The sequence below is a fragment of the Aristolochia californica genome, unplaced genomic scaffold (genome assembly GCF_029961685.1).
Source record: "Aristolochia californica isolate CCGP_79_NKW_82.1479 unplaced genomic scaffold, dmAriCali1.0.hap1 SCAF_1, whole genome shotgun sequence".
Classification (NCBI taxonomy): Eukaryota; Viridiplantae; Streptophyta; class Magnoliopsida; order Piperales; family Aristolochiaceae; genus Aristolochia; species Aristolochia californica.
The window spans coordinates 3589684-3614203 of NW_027181770.1; the positions used below are offsets into that span (position 1 = coordinate 3589684).

General features: G+C 38.4%; 3 protein-coding genes across 3 annotated transcripts; 1 reads left to right on the forward strand and 2 right to left on the reverse strand.

Moving 5' to 3' along the window:
• Positions 1–36: 36 nt before the first annotated feature.
• LOC137956288 (uncharacterized) lies at positions 37–9387 on the reverse strand. Its single transcript, XM_068803720.1, has 21 exons — positions 9199–9387; positions 8958–9110; positions 8709–8868; positions 7796–8114; positions 7445–7582; positions 7179–7365; positions 6958–7085; positions 6560–6775; positions 5783–5949; positions 5594–5672; positions 3619–3946; positions 3244–3458; positions 2777–3156; positions 2570–2653; positions 2395–2493; positions 1998–2222; positions 1827–1895; positions 1485–1718; positions 1296–1406; positions 1104–1202; positions 37–520 (listed from the first exon to the last, which is right to left on the reverse strand). Exons 1-21 carry the CDS (start codon positions 9299–9301, stop codon positions 199–201), a joined length of 3816 nt encoding a protein of 1271 aa, XP_068659821.1. The 5' UTR covers positions 9302–9387; the 3' UTR covers positions 37–198.
• A 2101-nt stretch (positions 9388–11488) lies between these two features.
• Positions 11489–16390, forward strand: LOC137942758 (plastidial pyruvate kinase 2-like). The gene is made up of 12 exons (XM_068788503.1): positions 11489–11906; positions 12683–12970; positions 13078–13243; positions 13367–13501; positions 13643–13753; positions 13873–13961; positions 14325–14387; positions 14491–14666; positions 14805–14907; positions 15326–15474; positions 15641–15749; positions 16002–16390. The coding sequence occupies exons 1-12, from the start codon at positions 11682–11684 to the stop codon at positions 16107–16109; spliced, it is 1722 nt and encodes a 573-aa protein (XP_068644604.1). The 5' UTR covers positions 11489–11681; the 3' UTR covers positions 16110–16390.
• Positions 16391–17591: 1201 nt separating this feature from the next.
• Positions 17592–22780, reverse strand: LOC137942768 (uncharacterized). Its single transcript, XM_068788512.1, has 3 exons — positions 22632–22780; positions 20059–20195; positions 17592–19952 (listed from the first exon to the last, which is right to left on the reverse strand). The coding sequence occupies exons 2-3, from the start codon at positions 20093–20095 to the stop codon at positions 17920–17922; spliced, it is 2070 nt and encodes a 689-aa protein (XP_068644613.1). The 5' UTR covers positions 20096–20195; positions 22632–22780; the 3' UTR covers positions 17592–17919.
• Between the last annotated feature and the right edge of the window lie 1740 nt (positions 22781–24520).

The window sequence follows — 24520 nt, forward strand, 5'->3', positions numbered from 1 at the left end:
TGGAGGAACCAAAATAATAATGATATTGTCATAATATTTGTCATTTTTATAGTTTTTAACCCTAATAGAACAGAGGATAGTCACTCACCCATTCTTGCCTCGGCAGGCCGGTGCCTCTGACTAGTAGGGTTAATTCAAATCGTTTACTGTTAATTCAAACCGAAACTTTACAATGGGCTCTGTGGTACAAGAAGATGGTCACTCTTCATCGTCTGGATCAAGTATCATCATCACTTTCCTTCTTAATCCGGTTCTTCTTGGTACAACTGGACCCAAATCATCGTCTGCTAGATTATCTTCAACGGCAATCGGATTCTCTTCGTTGTTAGCACCACCAGACCCCTCTGCTGCTCCATCGTCAGCCTTATCCACCTCTACAGCCTCTCTATTCTCAACCAAATCAGCTACGTCAACCACTAAGCTGCCACCTCTGGGCGAAGGCGGCTCCATCTCCCCGTCACTGTTTGCATTGCTGCTGGAAGGAGCCGCAGATGCAGCATCTTGCGTGAGGCCGCCGGTACTGATAAGAAAATGGAAGAACACAATGATCAGTCTTCAGGTTTTCAGCACAACAAACGGTGAACTAAAGTGTAATTCCCGACAGACATTTGGCTGCTGCTAAGTTTTTATTATAGCAATGGTTTCTGATCCAGGTAAGAAATTATATTCCTGACTCAAGAGCCTGAGCTATAATGCTTCCAGTAAATTTTTAGACCCGTTTCAATAACACCCATGAGAGAGGGTTTAAAGAGAGTCGGAGGCTTACTAGTTATTTGATTGCATCCTGCATGTGTTTATATTTTTCATGATTGAAATAATTCTCTAAATCTTCAAACTCTAATAATTTTAGAGTTGTATCTTGTGTCTCTATGTTAATCTTTTTTTCATGGTTTTCATTCCCATAGCCGATGTAAGGGTAAAAATACCCATCTTATACATTGAGATTGGTTTAATGGACGGAATTATTCAATCATTTAATTTTTTCTGTAAAATATATTCCACTAATTGAAAATTTAAAAACTTGTGAGAATTGACTTCCTCATCAGGGAAGATGCTCAGGACAAAGATTTGTATGATCAGCAATGTGGAGATAAGATTTATACCTTTCGGCCACAGCCTGAGGACTCTCATTTTCTGAACCATTGATGGGCTGAGATGAAATATTCTTGAAGTTACCATCCTTGACTCTCTTACCACTTTTCCTGAAAAATGTTGAAGTAAGCTTGAGGAGTTTCTAAGCCAGATTCATAAAGTAAAAAACGAGGCATGAGAGGGCCAGTGCTCAAGACACTTACTTAAGAATAGTACTCAAAGCTTCATCAGATGAGTAACCTTCCCTTGACTGTGGCGCATAGGCGGCGGTATTTTCTTTACTGATGAACTGATCATTTCGCTTGCCTTTCCTCCTATTGGCATGAAATGGGTTAGCATCAAAGAATTAATTAGAAGTCACACTGTTGATATTAAATACCATGTTAGTGTACCTTCGCTTAATATCTATTAATGTTTCTTCATCAGAGTTTGCTCCCCTTTCAGCTGCATCTAAATTTCTGGCATAGTTTTGTTTAAAATCCTCTGATGCACTTGTCAACGTTCTTTTGCGCGAAGCACGCAAACCAAGTTGTCTGAGTTTACGGGAAATTTGAGATGCCGTATAATTGTTACCGGCATCAAGTGCATTAGCAATCACCTGACTGCATTTCTTGTGATCTTTGTACCTTGATAGAGAAGACAAAAGTACTTCAATATCACTCAATCAACATTCAGTGATACGACATTTAATATGAACCAACACTTCAGCGAGGAAAGCCAAAAACGGCACTTACTGTTCATACAGTTCTTTAATACTCTCTTCCTGCATTTTACTGATGGCACGTACTCTTTTTCTCATATGACTGGCCAGTAAGTGGAAAAGGGCGTTAGTTACTGCTAGTTGAGAAGAAAAAAGATGGCAATGCATTTTAATACGCAAACATGAAAGAATATGTTATACTCACGAAGTACTTGTTGGAATTGAACTATCTTCCATAACTTTCAGAGCCTCCTCTGATTCGGTTTGATTCTTGGCATCAGGAGGGCCATCAGCACGGTGCATTTTTCCCTTTGAAACAACTTTTAGTCCTAGTCGCTTAAGCTTAGCTGAAACTTGGACAGGTGAAATTCTTCCTTCTGGGTCAAGGGCTTCTGCTATAAGGTGGCTGCAGTTTGGTTCATCCTTGAACCTGAATTCATTAAACGAAACTAAGCTATAATTAGTTGCTAATTTTTTGGCTTCAACCATAAATTGCTTCTTGCTCTAGGTTCAAGTTAAAGTAATGGTATCATGGTCGAAAATTTCAAGCGTTGTTATCATTAAAAGAAAAAGTTCAAATTTTTCTAGAGAAAAAGACTCACTTGACATATAGATTATTTATGATCACTTCTTGTGCTGTATCGAATACAGGTCTTCTATTTCTTTTAGTAACCCTTTGAGGTTCACCTTTCAAGCCTTGGCTGCAAAGTCCAAGAGAAAACAATTAGCAGTCTACTAAACGAGCAGAAGAGAACAGATCAACTGATGAACACATACTGGTGATGGTTGATCAAGTCACTTGACTCTCTACCATCGTCTTTAGCTTCACTCCCAAAATTCTCATTAGAGAGATCTTCCACCCTATACAAAAACAAATTATTAGCTATCAGGAGAAGAAATCAATAACCTTGCCAAATTATAAATGATGATTGAGGGGGAAAAAAAAAAGTAAAATCTGTAACAATCTTCACAAAAGTCGAGTACATCTGATTATGAAGAACATGTGGAAAAGGAATATCAGCTTCGTCTTCACCAAGAGCATCTGCAATGCTTCTCCTTGTGATGCTACTCGTACCTCTTAATAAGCCTGTACTTCTTTCACCTTCATCAGAATTATTTTCCCAGTTTCCAGTTTCTTTCTTCAAGTTATGAACTTCATGCAATAAAGATTCAGCACTGATATAATGGCACTCCTTATGCGTCTTCCAGAAGAGTATTTCAACAAATAGTAAAGGCTGACTTTTCATTTTCCTCAGCATTTTTCGCACAAGAGTTGTAAGAAAAGAAAACATAAATTCATATTCTTTGCAAACTGACGACTTCTTGTCAGCAAGGATGTCATGAAATTTGGTGATGAGTGACAGCTGCAAGGAGAAACAACCAGTTCAAGAAAAATAAACTAAAACAAGAATTTTCTTCAATCTGCTGAAAAAGCAAATTTAGCACCATACCTGATATAGCATAGGGGCAAGGTTTAAATCATTACATATTCGCTGAAGTAAGGTTATTATGCAATAGTTTGTTGTGGTAGAATTGCTTTTATAGAATGTCAACAACCAACACAGATTCTGTACACATGAGTTGCTTGCAAAAGAAGCAACTAATCTTGATACATTAAAGTCAACTTCTTTTGTAATTGATGATTGATCATCACCAGAGTAATCACCTGTTTCATATGGCTACATGTTAGACACTGAAATCGTTGTCAGCTCCACCAGTCATTTTCAACTACCACAGGTCATCATTTAACAAAATCAACTCTACTTCTAGAAAAAAATTGAAAATCGCAACCATTTAAAAAAATTAAAGCTCTCTAGCAAGATAACCTGTTTCAACCGGTAAATCATTGGGACCTTCTTTATATTTCCCTTTATGAGACAAATCATTAATGTCGGCAATGCCCCCATCTGACTGACAAATTTGTGCCTCTTCAATATGATTACTCTTTTCTTCTTTGTCAACAGAGCCGAAATTTCTTAAAAATTCAATTTTAGAACTGTTCAAATCTTTAGCCTGATCCCCAGTCCCAGGGCTATTATCACCATCTGGACCATCGGCATTTTGCACAATTGCATTCTCAGCTAAAATTTCATCTTCTGTTGCAGTGTCAGCCTTTAAGGTTTTCTTTCTGCTCTTCCTTGATTTTCTAGCAACCTTTCAGACGACAATTGAATACAAGTCAGCAGGTGGTAAACACAGTAAATGACCTAAATGAATAATTAAACTTTTTATTGAAATTACGCAACGAGGAAAGGACAGAAATCACGGGAAACCTAATTATAGTGCAAAAAAAGGTAAACCCATAACTGGACAGTGTTGAAGAATGAAAAAATATGGACTACTTCTGGAGCTGAAAACATCGAGCCAACCAAAATCTGAATTGAACAGTAACTGATGTATATGATGCAGGCAAGAGATAAAATACTTTTCATCTTAAATATAAATATGTTTGAGCAGCATGATAGCATCACAGAGAAGTACCGTACATGCTTTTGGCATTTGGAGGTTTTCAATTGCTTCTGGATTTTTAAGATGGACAATAGGAACAATTTCAGGCTTTTATAAATTGTGGCTTGGGCCTTTGGTTCAATGGTCACATGGAGGGCTGTGGGGTTTCTAATGCGATGTTCCTAGTTAAGTTTCACTGGGGGATAAGATCAGAGTGTGAAAGTGTAATCAACATTCAAAAAAAAAAAAGAAAAACTTACTCCTAAGTGATGCATACATGAAACTGTGACAATCTCTAGTCAGCACCTGCAAACCTCTTACTAAATTTAGTAAGATAAATACAATTAAAGGTATTAGCACTGAATTGTTACATGAGTTTGCTTCCTCCTTTTTTTTTTTTCATTTTGTGGCATCAAAACCTAGTGATCTTTAAAAATATGCTCATCCCTCAAGCTTCAACTCACACCTTCATATCACAGTCACATATTGATTGTGTTTCATAAGCGTATAGAATTATTTTTTCCTAATACCCTGCCTGAAAATAAGTTAAAGATTGATAATGGTATTTACAGTAGATCTTTTGGCAGATCAGTAGGCTTTGAAGAGAATGCATGATAGTGAAAGAGATTGATGTGGCTTCAATTTCAGACTACAAATTAAAAGGCACCCATATTTGGCAATTGACCCAAAGAATCAGTCCACAAGTATATCAATGAAAATGATGTCTTCTTGTCAATTTGTTTTGATTCATAAGGCAACATTTTTTCTCTATGAAGTGTGTGAAGTTACTATGTAACAGTGGCATTTCTAAGTAGGTGGATAGGGTAAGTCTTTAGCAAGGGTATATAGTCAGATGACTCATCTCAAACAGGTTGTAAGAGAGTCATCAGGAGCATTCTCATACTCTGGATAAAGTAATGCATATTAGCGGAAGAGGAGTCCACCAATTGACCTAATTTCTCTCCTGTTCTTGGATGTGAACCTGCTGCCTCTTCTTTTCTTCTCTCAATTTCTATCTGCTTTACTGATTCTTTAAAGTGAAATCATTTGAGCTCTTGTCCAATCAATCAGTTATTCATATACAATGTCAAGATCACTATTTTCTTCTACTCTATGAACATGAGATGGCGAAATTAATCTAGCTATCCAGCATACTGCTCCAAGAATTAAGTTGACAGAGTAGTCACGCTATTTTTGTTAAAACTAGCTCCAAGAGATAATGAGAGGCTTAAATGAACCATTTCACTGCCTAGTCCATATTGAAACTCAATAAGGTAAGGATCAGTATTAGCACATGATAACTTTCTACTATTGAGTTCAGAGTTTGAACTAAAAGGACAAAGAAGTACTCACCCGTAAAGTACCACGTGCTTGAAGCTTCTCCATAAGCCAGAGAAGAGTATGTATCATCTCCACTAAATTGGCAAGATCACTGAAACATGTAAAAAACAAGTACAACTAAAATAACAAGACAAGAAAAAAAAATTATTTTTTAAGAAAGGAAGATAATTGGAGCATCTGATTTTTTTTTACAAAATGAACCTTTTGGATTGGTTATGAGTGTCAAAAGATCGGAGCAGGTTAAGAAGGAAACAAGTCATTCCTTGATCTGTCTGATCATAAAAGATCTTGTACAGAAGAATGCGAGCAGTGTGAGGCTCTCTGGAACCTTCTGGCAATAATTTAAGTACCAAAGCTAACATTCGAATCTGCCAATAGAAAGTAGATACGACCGATAAGGACATGATGACATAGCTTTTCTGAGTAAAAATGTTACTTAACTTACAACTATAAATGTTGATATCAAAAGATATCTTACATGCATCATTGATCATCACCAAACGAATCAGAACCAAAAAAAATTAAACCTTGTACCTTTAATGTACATATATAGTTGAAAGAGCAAATATCCTTAACTTTCATGAATATATACAGTCACAGAAAAACTACGTGATAAACAAACAAAATGGTGAAGAAAACACGTTCTCACGCTCTCAATTTAACATATGGACTTACACATCTTCATTCAAAAAAAAAAAAAAAAAACAACTTAACATATGGAGATTTCCAAATCCTATCTAGTAACCACTAAAAAAGATTTATGAAAAGAAACAATACAAGATTCATAGAAATAGACAGTTTTCTTCCAAAACAATCAATTACAATATCCAAATGTAATTTACAAATATATAGATATTAATATACCTATGAATATTTTCACACAACAGCTGTGTCCATAGCACAAACCTAATATCTTTAAAAATCAGGAGTAATTAGAAATTTCCCAAGACATTGAATCAGTAAAGTAGCAGTACCCACCATGTCCTTCATAATTGACCCAGCAGCAGACAAAAATTTGTAGTCATGTGTTTGCTTCAGCCCATCAAAAGCATCTCGCCATTTAGATATGACTAGTAAGAACATGGCTTCATTCATGGTTGCTGCAATGGGCCCACAGATGCCCCCATGAAATAATGTAGCATCAGCACTTTCATCAATAGAAGTTGTTCCAGATGAGATGCCTTCTATTTTCGACTGTTGCTTGTGCAAACAAAGAAGAGTGAGCTGTTGGTGGGTTGCCAAATGCAAGTGCAATAAACATAAAAAGACTTTAAAAAATGAAGGGACAAGAATAACTAGTATATAGAGAAAGCCACACAATATAGATAGAGACATGCATTGAAATTTGTTTCAAAGACCATAAAATTGTTTCTCACCTTTGAAGCTAAATATTTATGATACTGAAAACTTGTTGCAAAATGAGCAACATAGAGAAAAGCAATGACATCAGTACTTTGAGTTAAATGTTCCATTTCGATATCCTCCCGGATTGACTGCATCAAAACTGATAAATATAGTGTCAGATCCCAAACCGAAATGTGCAGAAATAACAACAGAAAATGTAAGCAGCTTGACCACCTTGATAACACAAACTAACCATTATAAGCCCCTGAAAGGAACTGGTTAACAAAGCCATGGAGCAAATCCAAAATGCTTTCCTTCGGCAGAGACAAAGACTCATGGTTCCACACAATTCTTTTCATTGGCCCTCTTAGAACCTTACGTGCTTCACACAGTGTATCATGGGAAGTCAGGTTGCCCAAGCATAATGTCTTAGATCCACCCTGTTGCAAGAGGCTATCTCGTTACAAGTGCATCCATTAAACTCTTCAAATCAACTGAGCAAATAATCCAGACTCATACCACAGAGACCCTTGAAAATGTTCCACTAAATTGTGAATGGCGATTTAAGTTTTGTAGCCTATACAGCCTTCTTCTTTCTTCTTCCTCCTCCATGAGTGACTTAAGAGAATTTAAAGATGTGTTAACATCTCCACTGACCTGTAAGACAAGAAACAGCTCACTTCAATTCTGCTCAGGCAATGACCATTTTGATAAGAGATTTGGCATACCAGTATTGAAGGCTTATGTCATGCAGATGTCTTAACAAAGAAATTTCGCTTTCATCAATTTTTTTTCTTTGTTTAAAAAGGTTTGTGTGTAAGATCTAATACATATACATATCACAAGCACAAGGGCAAATTGAAAGTGGACCTTGCAGTTCTTCTGTGTTGCTTTGGCAATTGATTCTACCTCTTGACCCAAAAATATATGATAGAATATATCCAATAAAAGCATATTATCACGGTGAAGATAACCATGGGAATCTGATACATGCTGGGTCAGAACTAATATCAGGTCCATAACATTTTCCTGGAACAAAAGTTCTAGCAATCTGTCTCGCACGAACAAAAATTGGGTTGCAGATCCAGATGCCTTCTGCTCTGATGTAATTTCTTGGATGGCCAGAACATTGCGGAACAGAGTAAGCACCAGCTGGACCAGCTTCCAGTCATCCTCTGTAAACGCCTTACTAGTCCACATTTGCAAAATCAACAATGTTAAGTAGAGTGCAAAAAAGCATACACTTTTAAATACACAGATGGATAAAATGAAATGGATAAATCAGGAGAAACGTAAAGAAACATTGTAAAGCCATAAATGAATACATTGCTACATTATGGCCTCTAGTTGCTTTTACAGTTTAATCAGAAAATGGCATAGAAGTGGCAACTTAATAACAAGAGACAAGGGAAATATCAATTGGTCTTTAAAATTCTTGAGTTTGTAAGAAGACACGTGACTTGGAACACGAAAGATTAAACTTAACAAACAACGGAATATTTAAGAAACTCTCTGAAGCCTTGATCATTTGAAAAACACGAATCCTAACAAAAGAGGATGAATTAATGACAGGAGATTATCAAACGATAAGGGGTCTAACATATAAGTAGTAATTACTAGGAATTTTCCCTTGAGAAGAAAACCAAAGATCCGTATCCCACAGCTTCCAACCGACATAACTAGAGAAAATTAGTAGTTGGATGGGTTTCACTAATTTGAACACAAACAACATCATCTAGATCAATAATTTTCTGGGTTTACAGGAAGTAAAAGTGTTGCTAACCGCTCCAGACGTTCGAGTGGCCCTTCCAAGAGAGAAACTATCACTGCTATTGTGTCATTACGTGTAATAGCAGCCTTTAAGCCCCAGAGGTACTCCATTTGTCGGGGGATATCGTCCGAATCGGGACTGATGGGCATTGTCAAAAAAACCAAAATTTTCACTGGGCATTGAAACAATCTTTCATCAATAACTCGGTCCACGAACTGAAGCACGCTTTACAGAAAAGAGAGATGAAACAAACGATATCACCTGCATTTATGACCAATTTGTGATCAGTCTGATAACGCTCCATTAATGGTATCAGGTCACGAGATGCCGTATCCCATTTACAGAGCTGCTTGAAAACATCTCTTGTCTGTGAATCATCCCGGCGAAGAAACCTCAGTAAATCCTTCAAATTATCTGCAATGCTCGCGAGATAACCAAATATTTAGAATAATACTGTTTTCAACATATAGAAATTTAATTAAGTTCAGAACCGCGGGGCTACCCAAACAGGATTCAGTCTTTATGTAACCCGTAACCACACCATCCTCGCCTTCATCCGGATATCCAAGACCTGAACAGACGGCAGACAGTCCTTCGAGATCCATTCTTTCAAACTAGTCGTTCAAGTTGGGGTTCACAGTTCAGAGATAATGTTATAAATCAGGATTGATGAGGAGAAATGACGGTGATACGGAGGAAGAAGAAGAGAAGCAAAACATGCAATCCCACTGTGGCATGAAAGTTATTAGGGTAGAATGGTGGGCGTGGAGTCTGATGAGAAAACGAGAACAGAACCGAATGGCGCCAACGAGCTTCAAGATTTCCCGCCATTTCTTTTAATATCAGCACCCAGCGCTCATGCGAGACCTTCCGAGATGTCGAACCACGGCACCCGGCTCGATCCGGTGGGTCGGAGATCTAGATATCGGGGTTAGTCCGCAATGAACTTTATTATAAATTAATACAATAATTATACTATAATAAATTATTTAAAATAAATAAATAAAATAACATAAGCCAATATAATAAATAAATAAATAAAATATTTTGTAATAAATAAGATATATTTTAACATTAAAAACCACAAATTTAATACAATAAAAATAATAATGTAATAAATAAATATATATATATATTTATCAATAACATAATATATATATATATATTTATGTATTATTAATTAATAATATATTATCATGAAATTTAAAACCATTGGTTTAATTAATTATAGAAAAAGGATAATTAAACCAAAACAATTTTAATAATATTTTAATTATGACTATTAAACATCTAATTTAATATAGTAATTATAGAATAAATAAATTAAATAATTATTTAATTATTATTTTATAAATAAACTATATAAATTATTATTTTTATGACGATGGTTTAATTTTTGCTAAGTTAGGAAAAATGAAACCATCATCTTCCTCGTGGCGTGCATCGTCTTCCTCAGCGACGGGAGGCTATGATGGGCCAACGGGCAACGGTGATGGAGGCGGCACTTCGACGATACGCCGAGAGGGAGAAAATAGGGAGGCCCAGAGATAAGAGAAGTCGGGAGGGCGAGAGGCTCTGACAGGAGTTTTAGCTCTTGTATTCTATGATGGAGGTTGAGAGAAAAAAAAAATTGACCGAAGGATGGGGAGGGTAGGAGTAACGCACGTCCCGTACTTAAGTATTTGGTTCGCAAAATAGGGCTGAATCCAAGTTCCCCTTTTTTTGCCTAAGCAAATGAATTGATGTGATTCACTTGAAGTGTAATTCATTATACACTAACCCCTTAATTGAATGAACTAAATAATACAGGAGTAATTTATCGCACTTCATTTTGGACTAACCCTCCCTATACGTAAAACCACATTTAATTTTTAAAATGGGTTTATTTGCTAATTAAATACACATCGAACATAGACATATGTTTTATACATATACGTAACTATAAGATATTGTAAATAACCATAAGTATATACTTGTTGTTGTAACGATAACTAAGTCCTGGAAAATAAATATTTGTCATTGATATCTATCAGACTATTTTGGACACGGAGGCTTAATTATCCCGAATTTAATTCTTATTCGATGTTAAATTTCTCCTTCAAATACCATGACGATTGATAAAAAAGGCCTGTGTTTTATTTAGCTGGACTTGAGTCTAGTTTTTTATTATCTAGAAAAGTTAATTTGTTCACAATATTATTTACTTTATTGTATTCCATAGCAATCGTATCATCGTGTAGTTTCAACCCCTCGTTCTTTACGACTAATTTATGTGGACTTAGTTGGACCTACTCGAATTGTAAGCTCAAACATAAAGTGTCTGTCTTTAGTGTGGAAGATAATTTGAAAATTCACACTTCGTGGAAATATTGCACAAAATATGATATAGTAAAAACAAATAAAAAAATATTTTATAAAAATATCTCAAATCATTTATTATATAATAAAAATTATCTTAAATTTAAATCATTTTAATCTAATATGAGCTACAAAACTTAGATAAATATTCAAAATTTATTATTATTATTATTATTATTATAGATTTTATAAGGCTTCTCTTCTATATACAAATTAATTTATTTTATAAAGTTGATATAAATTTATTGGGCCATTAAATTATTTAAAACAAGTTGAGGTATATTGTATTGATCTAACCCTAAAGTCATTAGATCTAGGTTCAAATACCTGTCGTAACAGTTTTTTTGGCCTGGAAAAATTTGTTTTCCGAAATACCAGTCGGCGTCCGATGGATCTCTTTCTAAAAAGAGGTAGGTCAGAAATAAGACAGAAAAATCCGCATTTCGTCGATACAAACAAAGCACTGTGCTTCCGCCTCTTCCCGATTTAATTCAAACGGGGCGATTTCTCCGGAGCTAGGCGGAAAGCAGAAAGCAGACAGCGCTTTTTTATAGATTTCGTTGCTCTCAACGTCGCGAACTTGTCCGGGCTCCCTCTCTTGCATTTCGTTGCTCAGTGTGTTCTGCAATGGCGCAAGTAGTTGCTGCAAACGGATCTGCTACTGGCTCCTTGCTGTGCTCAATCTCCGGGAAAAAGTTACCGGAGAAGCTCAAACAGACAAGTTTTCCGACCAAGGTCCTGGATAGGAAGGAACGGAAGAAGAATGAGAGACTATTGCACAGCGTACCAGTCTTGGCGAGGAAATCAGTGCCGGAAGTTCTTCCCGTTACGTCGGATGATGTTCCAAAGACGGTAAGATTCGCGCATTTGAATCTCTGTTGGTTTTAGGTCCTTTTGTTTGGGTGGATCTGGCTTGGAATACTTCAGTTTCTTTCAAGGCATTGTACTAGTGTTGTTTAAAAGTTGTTGGAATACTGCTACTTTATATCCCCGCTCTCTTCGATCTATGGCTAATGCTTGGTTTTCAAACGTGTCGTGTGGTTCGAACTAGGAATTCAGCATCTAAACGGTCCTGTCGGTTCTTCTGTGTTGTTTTGCTTCTTTTTGCTGCAGCCCTGCATGGCTTAGTTTCGTTTTCAGAAGTGATTCATACTGTCACCAAAAGTCAAGCCGTAGAATAGGATCCAATTTTGATGCGGAGTTGTTGGTTTATTCCATTCTGTAGTTGCAGTGCACGCAAACAACATATCCTTAACAATTGTTTCGTCACATTGTCAGTGGAAAGTGCTTCTGTCAATTGAAGAAAAACAGAAACATGTCAGGAAATGATATGTAGCTGAAGAGCTACCGGATGCCGTGTCGGTCATATCTTGTTGAACCCGGGATGTTCAATTGAAAATTGTAAGTTTATAAAGTGGTACTAGAGTTTGCAAACTCAAGTAGACGGATTTGTGACACAGACCTGATGTTGTAGTAAATTTTGTTAGAATTTGGACCTTTATTCTTGTCATCCACCAATCTGTGGCCTTCTCATGCATGAAAACTCATGAATTCAAAACACATTCAGAGCTTGTGCCAGTTCAACTTATTTGCTTTATTATTATATACTGATGCTCATCCTGAATCAGGGAGAGGAGGAATTGCTACAACTGAGGGGTATAGCACAGCTTGTTGACTCATCAGTTGGCATGTGGTCCAAGCCAAGTGTCAGGCGTAAGACAAAGATTGTTTGTACGATAGGTCCTTCTACCAACACAAGGGAAATGATATGGAAACTGGCCGAGGCTGGTATGAGTGTGGCTCGTCTCAATATGTCCCATGGTGACCATGCATCTCATCAGAAAGTCATAGACCTGGTCAAAGAGTACAATGCACAATCAAAAGACGATGTCATTGCCATCATGCTTGATACTAAGGCAAGTCCTTTTATCTTTCGTTATGGTCTATCTAAGATAGACAAGTTCACAAATATTGTTGTAAGTTATCATCACCAGTTGGTTAACTGTCACTTCACTGGTTCCAGGGTCCAGAGGTCAGGAGTGGGGACTTGCCACAGCCAATTACATTAGCAAGTGGCCAGGAATTTACTTTTACAATCAAGAGAGGAGTTGGTACAGATACTTGTGTCAGTGTAAATTATGATGATTTTGTTAATGATGTGGAAGTGGGTGATATGCTTCTAGTTGATGGTATGTGAAACTGTATTTGTATACTTAGTAATCTGCTGGATATGTTACCACCCTATTTCTGTAAATAGCAATCAGTGTTTGTAATCTAACACTGACAAGTCGTTTGACACTTGATATCTTTAGGAGGAATGATGTCTTTGGTGGTGAAGTCCAAGACAGAAGATTCAGTTAAATGTGAAGTTGTTGATGGAGGAGAACTGAAATCTAGGCGACATTTGAATGTTCGAGGAAAAAGTGCTACGCTACCTTCAATCACTGGTGAGATTTGAAGCACTCTTCTTTGTGTTTTGTTCTACATGGAAAAAGGTTTTGTTTCTTTGTAATTTTTTTATTGCTGTTAACTAGTGTTTCTTATGCAAAAGGGAAATGCTATTAACTATTTATGTTGATTTGGTGCAGAAAAGGATTGGGATGACATTAAATTTGGAGTTGAAAATCAAGTGGATTTTTATGCTGTTTCATTTGTAAAAGATGCGAAAGTGGTCCATGAACTGAAGGATTATCTCCGTAGTATGTGCCTGATGCATATATCTGTTTGAATGTCTTGATGTTTAAGTAGTAAAACTATGGTTTTTTCTTGCCTTTTTCTCATGATTTTAGTTTAAGTTACTTTACACATTCTTTTGTAGGTTGCAATGCAGATATTCATGTTACCGTTAAGATCGAAAGTGCAGATTCAATACCAAATCTTCATTCAATCATTTCTGCATCTGATGGGGTAAGCACCTAGCCTTCCTATTTCAGACTTCAGTTTGCTGCTAAATTCAAGAAAATGGTTGCATGGCAGAATTTTTTTCTGCACACATACATGTGCAGTATTTAACTTTGAAATTGTGAGACTGCACTTCTTGGAATGTTGTGTTGTATGACCCTGACCTCACTCAGTTGCGCCAAATATGTGCATTGTATTTAACTAAGAAAGATTCAGTCCTCTAAACTCACAAATGTACAAGCTCACGCAGTTTTGGATCAACCACATCATTTTCACTGACATCACTCAGTTGCGCCAAATATGTGCTTCTTGTATTGAAAACCAACCATATTATATATAACTGTGATCCCAACATATTTTCTTTTGTAGGCTATGGTGGCAAGGGGTGATCTTGGGGCTGAACTCCCCATTGAGGAGGTTCCTTTGCTGCAGGTGATCTAATTTTAGTTGAGCTAACTAATTCTCTATTTGGCCAGGAAAATGCTCATTTAAGTTACATTTTGTGTCAAATTTTTTAATTTTCTTTTTCCTTTAGGAAGAAATTATTAGGATTTGCCGGAGCATGGGTAAAGCTGTTATTGTGGCAACAAACATGTTGGAGAGCATGATTGTTCATCCCATGCCTACTCGAGCAGAAGTATCTGACATTGCTATTGCAGTTCGTGAGGGAGCTGATGCTGTCATGCTATCTGGAGAGACTGCACACGGAAAGTATGAAGATGTTCTTGCTATGGCCCATGGAAACTTTCTTACGTACATTTTTCCATTTTCCATAAATTGTTGAGCAAAGGTGACCCTGGTGTATGTGTCAATCAAACTAGCAGGTGCTGATTTATTTTTTTAAGACAGATTTCCACTCAAAGCAGTGAAGGTTATGCACACGGTTGCTTTGAGGACTGAAGCAACTATGATGGGAGGGGAAAAACCTGCTAATCTTGGTCAAGCTTTCAAGGTTATCATCAAACTGTTCTCTATATAAGTAAATATAACCTGTATGAAGCGTCAGATAGGTTATGTTAGTGATATTTTACGTGGCTTACATTATGTTGATATGATTTATACCATTTGTTAATGAAACAAGATGCAAAGGAGCAGCCCATTCAAGTTGGCTGTGATTGGCCAATAAAAAGAGAATATTGCATTCCTGTCCTATCAGAAAGTAATATCTCACTCTGTTGCATTATTTATTGACAAATGGCCCAGATCATGCAACTTGATGTCAAACCTTATTAAAAAGTTTTACTAAATACAGGTGAACAGTGTTTTCATCAATAATTTCGGTTACTTTTGGATGGGTGAAGGATTGTCATGCTTATCATGTACTCTCAACTGCTACCCATGGTCTTAACTGGAATTTGTTTGGTATCCAGAATCACACGAGTGAAATGTTTGCCTTCCATGCAACCATTATGTCAAATACTCTCGGTACTTCAATTGTCGTGTTCACCAGAACAGGATTCATGTCCATCTTGCTAAGCCACTATCGGCCTTCAGGCACCATCTTCGCCTTCACTGATGAGTAAGTAACTGCTGTAAATGTGCACGTGCATTTGTTGACAGGACTCATGGAAATCCAGCTAAGAAGAAAGTGATCTTATTGTCATGAATCCTTGATGCTTCTTGTAGAGATGTCCAATTTGTTTTGATTTGGATTCATCAGTTTTAACCGTTATTGCTCCATGCAGTGAGAGAGTGAGACAGAGACTGGCTCTGTATCAAGGAGTATGTCCCATATATATGAAGTTCTCAGAAGATGCTGAGGAGACTTTTGAAAAAGCCCTGTCATTCTTACAGGTAAGTTGAGCCAGCTATTTTTTTCACATTATATCATTTAGTTGCACAGGATGTAACGCTGTAGAGAAGACATGAAAATGGCTAAGCTCAACCTTGCAAAGAAATCAATTTGACAATATAAATGCAACGAATGTTAAGCAAGATAATTATCTTTCTTCTCTCTAGCTCTACACAATGTTTAAGGCTTAACATAGTCGGCAAGCTGCAACCTGATAAGTAAAGTTCTGATATAGTTCTGACCTTACCAAACAGAAGCAAGGTATGGTGAAGGAGGGAGAGGAAGTTGCTCTGGTTCAAAGCGGAAGACAGCCAATCTGGCGGCTGCAATCCACACACAATATCCAAGTCAGGAAGGTATAGATTGTCAAGACTCCAGGCCTGCTGTTTGTGTCTGCATTTGTTTGCCCTTAATTATCTTTGAATCTGGCGATTCCACCCTAGAAAGTTTAGGAAACAATTTTATTTTCAAGTTCTGACAACATAAAAACTTATCTGATATTCATCAGTTGAATGGAAAGTAACTGCTCGTGGTAAAACTGAATTGGTTATTGATCCAAATGAGTAGCGATCAGTTCTGTTGAATCAGGTTCTGGTTGTGGTTGTTGATCCAAAATGAACTGGTTGTGGTTGATCCAAAATGAAGATAACCATGGGGAGTTGGCCCTCGCTCTTGTTGCATAGGGGGAACGGAAATGGGGGCAGGACCCACCTCTCTTTCTATCCACTGGGGGGGGGGGGGGGGGGCAAGAAGGTAAGGTGTTGATGAAGGACCAGTTCATCTGCACACACCCCGATTCTCCTGCCTTCCAAAATGCCTAACTAATCGGGAATCTTCTAAAATATACAGTTAAAAGTAAATTGGCGGTAGAAGGATTTTGTGCTTGTAGCAAACTAAAGGTTGCAACTTAGTCGAGAGACTGTATGATACATGTGAAGTTGGATCCAAGGCCTATCCTAAAATGGTTAGCCAACAAACTTTTTTTCTAACTAATAAACTTAAGATCCTTGTACTTATTGATCCGTGTGGGACTATTCCTTAATATTCTCTTTCACATGTAGGTCCTCTTTTGTAGGTCTTTTGTGGTCTACAAGTGGATAGGTTGTGTATAAGTCCACATATAAGTACTTGTTTTGATATTATGAAAAATAATTGATTTATGGACCTATTTTGTGGACCTTTGTTCAAAAATTTAACTCACACATTAATATTAATTGGATAAGTTAAGGTTTAAATAATTTTTTGACTTCAAAGTCCATATATTCACTCGAGGATAACACAGATTGTGAAACTGAGATAGTAAAAATCATTCAATTAGTAACAAAGCATTATTATGAGGTTGAGATTGAAGGAACAAAAGTTATTTAAGAATTTGATATTAATTGTTAATATATTAAACATGAATTATAATAAAATAAATATTTATTTAAATCTAATTCAATCCATTAAATTAGGAATTACATTTTTATTTTACGAATAATTCTGGTCGAGTCTGACTTGTAACTCATCCATATGGATCCATATTATATTAAGATAGATATTTCTTACCCATGTATTTATGATTTGGATTAATTTTGTGATTCGGGGCGAGATCAATCCCAGCCCTAAAGAACAGACCTCTTCCCTCATAATCACGAGAATTCCGGAGTCCCCACTTTTTGGGAGAACTGGTACGAGAGTCACGACGGATAATCCACTTTCAATGCGGAACGACTCGTAAGCAAGGGTTTTGCCAAAAGGGAAAAGCAGAATAGGAAATTCTGCGCCAGGGTTTTCTTCAAAATAACGAGAACTGTAAAATATTTGAAAGGGCGATGAAGTGCTGAAGCTGAAAATTGATGTCCTTGTGCATGAATGGGGACCTCTAATGACTACCAAACTCCAAAATGTATTCACAAAAAGCTTAAGAGATATTTACATGATGGCAAACTAAAACCTACCCAATCCTACGAGTCATAAAAGCCATGTCCATGGACTTTCCACCTTATTAACCCACTTGGTGCCAAATGAATCAACTCCTACCTTCTGAACCTTATATAATCAATGGACGTGAGAAACTTGACTTCCCTCATCTCCAGACCGTCCACAACCACTAGACTAAACCATGAGAAAGCAGACTCTAAAAACCAAAGTTAAAAAAACCTAGTGAAAGCACTCTCCAACCTACTGACTTTACACCCAATTGCCAGCCAATTTGTAAGGAGACCTCCCTGGCTCTGATGGTTCAACGCCCTCTACTTGATTTGCAACACCACTGGCTAGCAGTGCCATCAGACTTCCTCCATGCACCCTTCCCTCCGGTAAAGATACCGGTTCTTGGGGCAGAATCAGTTTTCCAGTTGGCGCTAACTGCATAGGGATGACCGGTTGTATATCGAAGCCTATTCCCTCTTCAGAGTTCTCGGCTTCATTCACCATCTTCATAATGTCCACACGCATATCCTCACTACCAACCTCTGTACTCTCATCCTTGCCAGATTTTGGATCATGTATTGCAGCTCCAAGTGTACCACCACCATGCACCCGGCGATCCTGCACCAGGGCACTGTGAGCTGCACAAAGGCCAGTTTTCCCCCTTGCAAATCGATCACAAGGAGTAGGACCACCTAGTTCTGATCCAGGCTGACCCCATGAACACCTCTTACCCCCACCATGGGCCTTGCAGAAATCTGTGCTGCCCTGTGCACTCTTTCCACACCCCTCATACTTGCACCGCTTACCTCCACCATGGCGCACACAAAAGTCAGTCCGCCCTCTTGCACTTTTTGTGCATTCTGGAATTGCACACCTCTTCCCACCTCCATGAGCAACACAAAATTTAGTACCTCCATGCACACTTTTAGGACATACACTACCCCCTTGGTAGCAACAGCGTTTCCCGCCACCATGTCCTTTGCAGTAGGGTGTACTTCCCTCAGCGCCCTTGGTGCAGCCTGGTACTGTACACCTCTTACCCCCACCATGGGCCTTGCAAAACATGGTGCTTCCCTGTGCACCCTTTGTACAAACTGGGTACTGGCAACGGCGGCCACCTCCATGAGAAATGCAGAGACCAGAGAAACCTTCTGCACTCTTAGTGCAATTCTCCCTTTGGCACCTCTTGCCCCCTCCATGCCGTATGCACAAACCAGATTTGCCTCTTGCAGCCCGGCTGCACCCCTCATAACTGCAGCGACGGCCCCCACCATGGGCAATGCAGTAATCTGTGCGTCCTTCAGCACTTTTTGTACACCCAAGAAACTGGCACCTCCGGCCCCCACCATGGGCCTTGCAGTATACAGTTCGGCCCTCTGCACCCTTGTGGCATCCAGGTTTCTGACACCTCCGGCCACCACCATGGGCAATGCACAGGCCAGATGCCCCTCTTGCTCCTTTTCCACATCCCTTGAACTGACAATTCTTAGAACTTGAACTACGCTGAAGCTGATTAGGCTGAGTAAGCCCGGAAGTGCAGGTGACTGAGCTTTTTGCCGCTGATACCACAACTGAAGAGTAATCAGGAGCTGGACCTGGATAAGGCTTCGCAGAGATTGGGTTCAGAACATAGCTTGTGTCAGAGTTAGACAAAGGTGGCAAAATTGTTCCAAATTTCCAGTGAGATGAGGTAGACCCTTCATCAACTGCTTCCAAAGACCCAAGTACAAATGGCAGCTCAAAACTGTTTCTGCAATGAGCAGAGGTATGAGTGATGGCGGTGATGTCTGATTCAAGTGGCCCTGTGGACAGACTCAACTCAAGATCAAACTTGCAACTAGTTTTGAGAGCTGGTGTAGCAGCAGTAGCTTTATTTGGGCTGGGTGATTTCTCACTTCCGAGGTGTAAATGGAAATTTAAGCCCAGATCCATGGAAGATTCTTCATCGGTCTCCTTTGATGATGAGATGGTGCAGGCAGTTGCTGAACTTCCCTTGCTGTCTGAGGAACTTGAGGAGCGTCCTAAGCCCAGAACAAGAGAGGAGCCATCTTCTGGTCCCAATGTTCCGTCAATAGCATTCCATTTCCTTTTGATACCCTTACTACAAGTAATATTCAAGCTACTGGCACCAGGAGAGTCAAGTCGCAAGGTGGTGTCTGCATAATACTCTCCTCCAGCTTGAACAAATTTGCCCAAACTCTCAAATGCATTTAAGGAACGGTTACCACAGAATCCTAAGCGAAACCTATCATCCATTAGTCGTATTTTCCAAGAAAAAGCCCTCTGATCCTCTGCAGATTTTGATGTATGAGCTAGTCACCCTTACTTCCGGGATTAAATAAACAAAAACAAAATGATAAAATTCGGATTAGAAGTAATTGGGGAAATTCTTGCAACCTCCACTGACAAATCCTGATGTGTCGCAACGATCCATTTCTATAGAGTCAAATATAATTTTCCCAGGAACTGTAGTGATCAACAATATCAGTGAAGAACCTTACAAGTCACCATCAAACCAAAATAATCAACCATTCCTGTAAAAAGCAGAGCATAATCAGATTGTGTGAAGAGTCAAAGTGAAAACCAAATTAGTCAAAACCAACTTTTTCTATTCAAGTGCAAGGAATTTTGAATATCAACTATCCCAGAAAAACAACATAAAAAATAAAATAAGCATGAATAGAACTAAAGGAAGCTGACAAGTAGAAACACTGAATCATTGATCAGAAAGACTGGATCACTGTGCAAGCAAACAATGCATGGATTCATCTCAAAACATGTGGACTTGAACCACATTTTCAACCCAAATGGATTAAGTTAACAATATGTGAACATTCTAAAAGATGTGCTAAGTTCAAACCTACTTACTCACGCCTCTGTTACAGGAACATATTAACTAAAATCTACAGGAATAGTCACAGTAAAATTTGACACTAAAGAATGCTTTTCTAAAAGGACCAAAACCCATCATCAGTATTGCAGAGTGTAAAAGAATTGACGATCCTGATCATCAATATCAGAGCCTCTTGTAATTATCCCAACTATGTTGAGTCAGCTACATGTATTTTCCTCCATTCTGTTCCATTGGTCCTCCTTTTCTATTATGCTATAAGAAATGTGAAAAAGAAACAATGCAACCTTTAGTAATACCACATCTAGTGCTTTAGGGCACCTTGGATTTGCATTTCGTTATATCAAAACCCATATGAACCACAATCACTTAATTTTGGTTTGAACAGAAAGACATGAATTACGAAAGTACCTTTTGGAATCCAAATCCTGAAATGGAATTTTAAGATCAAAACATTTTACTATATGTAACCCATATCTGAATCCAAAAAATTAAATGACTCCTGGTCTTTTTTAAAGTATTGCGATAAAATTGATGATCTTGTAATTCTTTTGCCATATCACAGGCTCAAGTCCCTAAATGTGCTAATAGAATTGCTGATTCCTTAGCCAGAAAAGAAACCACCTAGCTAAATCTTGCTGTTGGCTTTTCATTACCCCTGGGATAATTATTTTTGCCTTTTTTATTTTATTGTACCAAATCACACTTTGGATAATTTAATAATGAGTTCTATCTTCTCATTGTCTTCAGGAAAAAAATCCAGAAAGTCTCTATATGAAGAATCGGGTAAAATAGTACACAAAAAGACAAGCAAACAAGCCATAACTTGGAAGGGAGAATGGAAGATAAAAACTGAATAGAGAGCACAACCATATAACAACAACAGAAAGTCAAAAAAATCATATCGCTTTTATAACAGCTACCTTCTTCGAAAGTAAAACCTGCCTCACTGGCAACAAATTAGAAATCAGAAAGCGCATGAAACTCTAACAAACAAATCTCCTCATATTTATCGTCTTGTCCACCAAAAAAATCACTTGAAATTTGTAGGCTATCAGGGACAATTATTATGAGAAACCATATGCAGAAAAATGAAACATTACCTAATACCCCAGAAAAAAGGAAGGAGAACTAACTTATGGAAAACTGGATAGAGTAATATAGATTATTCTTTCTGATTAACAACATCGAAGTTTACAGAGGTAATCGACTTTCGTTATGATTACAAAGCCAATAAAAACTTAAAATCTATAACTCTAACAGGTGAAAAATAGACATGGATACATTACTAAGATTACATTCAATATATTTCAGCATCTAAATTTCATATAAATGATTTCAGCTTTACTGCAGCTATGCATGGCCTCAGAAATTAAACCGAGAGGTCACAAAATGATCTTCCTTCAAAATTTCAATAAAGAATATATTTCTTTAAGTAAAGACAGCTGATAAAGAGCAAACACATAAAGACCTAATGAAAAAGATGCAAAGAAAAAAAAAACAAAAGGGGAAAAAAGAAATGAATATAAATCCAAGCAGCTTGAAAAGAAGCACACGGACTTAAGGAGAGCAACCTGCGAGCCAGATAAACCAAAAAAAAAAAAAAAAACTACTTGAATCAGATAGCTTAAGCGCCGAAATACTCTAAATCACAATAAGAAGAACAGTTATTCACCGATTCGCATCTTCATATACACTAAAGGTATCAACCTCAATCAACTCAAGATCGATTTGGAAGAAAGGATTTCGAGGAAAAACTCACAAGTCGAAGTACCTATAAACCGGACACGCATTTTCTCGGTATAACAAGCAAAAACATATCAAACGGATAAAAAGAAAAAGAAAACCATAACCTGCTCAACTCAAGAGCTATAAAAATTGAACGAAATACGAAGTGTAAAAATGATGAAAATCGAGAAACCGGTCCAAATTTCGACTACTCAATAAATCGATTAGATCTAGAAAGCAATAAGCTAAAGCCGGTTCAAAACCACGGCGAAACAACACCAAAGCAGTAAGAAACTGCTAGACAAAAAGCAGAAAAAGTAAAACAAACAAGAACCAAGTCGGAGGGAGGGGGAAATGAATCGCACAGCAAGAAAACGGGGCGAAGAAGTACCTGCAGCTTCGACTCCGCGGCTAAGAGATACAGGGACCCGGATTTACGATACCGGGATAAGGAAACTAGGGTTGCGCGAGAAAAGCGAGAACGCGCGAGGGAGATGCAGAGACGGCGAAACGAAATAAAAACTGGCGGAAAGGACAGCAAATAAGATTTGAGGAAGCGCAGGTTTAGAAGAAAAAAAGCAGTGCGCAGGTTAAGAACAAGGGGGGCGAAAGATAAGCCGGGTGGGCACAGCATGGCGGCACGAGCGGTAGAACGCGAGGGGCGGACAACTCGACCTGCGATTCCACGTCATCAGCGGCTGGTCACCGTCCGTGGTGCGCCGGTGCCGGGTCCCACGAGTTCGGCTCGGGTACTTCGCTGCGACGAGTTTTTCGGTTTTTCTTCGCGAGGAGCCATCATGGTAAGCAACTGACAACATGAAGCACACCGACGGGCCCACAAGAAAACCGCCGCTCGATTTTCTGCTTCTCTCTTCCCAAACCAGTCCCTACGTAACTACCAAAAGACCCCCCATATAATACAAACCAGATAGAAGCCCCAAGGGTATCCTCGTCCATAAGAAATATTTTGTCTTTTGTGGTAGGAACCTGCGTGGAATTTCGCCACCGTACCTACCAATAGAAAATCGTAATCGAGAAATCAAAAGCCGCCTCCGTTTTTCTTTTCTTATTTATTTACTTTTAAATGAGGTGCACGTGGCACAGAGTAATTAACGCTTTTCATCAGATGGGCCATCAGATTTGTGGGCCCGGAGGTGGGTCAGCACACGCAATTGCTGTCTGTCTTCGGCCAGCTTCCGAAAAAGATTTTCGAGAAAAAAATCTGAGTCGGGAAAGCGTCCAAAGTCTTGATCTTTTACGCCTTTTTGCCGCATACAGTGAGAAGATAAGAGCTAAAAAGAATATATCCAGGCAGAAAAAAGAAATCTGGACCTTTCTTTCTTCGATCGGCAGGAGGGAAAAACAGATTATTCGATGCCACTGTTATCACCTACAGGGCGACGTCTTTCCACTCTAGCAGACAGATGCAGTGCCGAAACGCGAATTCTTTCTTCCTCTGGTTCCTACTGACTTTTAATTTTTTTCTTCTCTGAATTCTGTATCGCCCAGAGCATATGCCTTTGTGCCCATTGAGATTCCTGTATTTGTTTCTTTCTCACGTTGCAATTACAAAAGACGACTTTACTCCGATGCTTGCTTTCTCGCACACCCGTCCGCTACTCATCACCCGTTGTCCCTATATTCTGTTTTACTTTCGCATTTAAAAATCAAACTGGATTTGATTGCGCTGGGTGGTTTTCTGTCTTCCTCCACTCTTTTGTTGGGTAATCTGATTCTGAACGTGGTCGAGGAGGATGGATAGGTTGAAAATATGTGGATGGGGTTGTTGAGCCCTTCGTATCGTGACTGGTAACTGGGGAGAGGAATGTAAAAGGGGCCCTGCTTCTCGGAAGAAGAACCACGATGCGCTGCCACCTAGAGAAGGTACTTTTTGTTCTATGTAATGATGAGCTCATCCAGTGCGTGTGTGGAAGGTGGAAGTGATTATCGTCTGAAGCTTGAGAGTGAGAAAATTATCTTCTGGAGTTGAATCCAAAGGGGAGAGGTGGGACTTGGGAGGAGTGAAAACTGAAAAATCTTCACGTGATCCAATCTGACGTTGGGTTTCTCGTTCAGGGAATTGTCCGGCGGGAAGAACATATTCATTTTATATGTTCATGTACTGCTGGTGACTTTTTTTTTCAGGCGTTGGGCACATCGATGCGCTCGTAAGGTGTTAACTAATCGCCTCATCTCTGAGAAAAATCTGGAGCTGGACTCGAGTTTGAACTTGCTTGTTTCGGAACCTTGTTGATCACCTGGACTCGCGCCGTAGAAAAC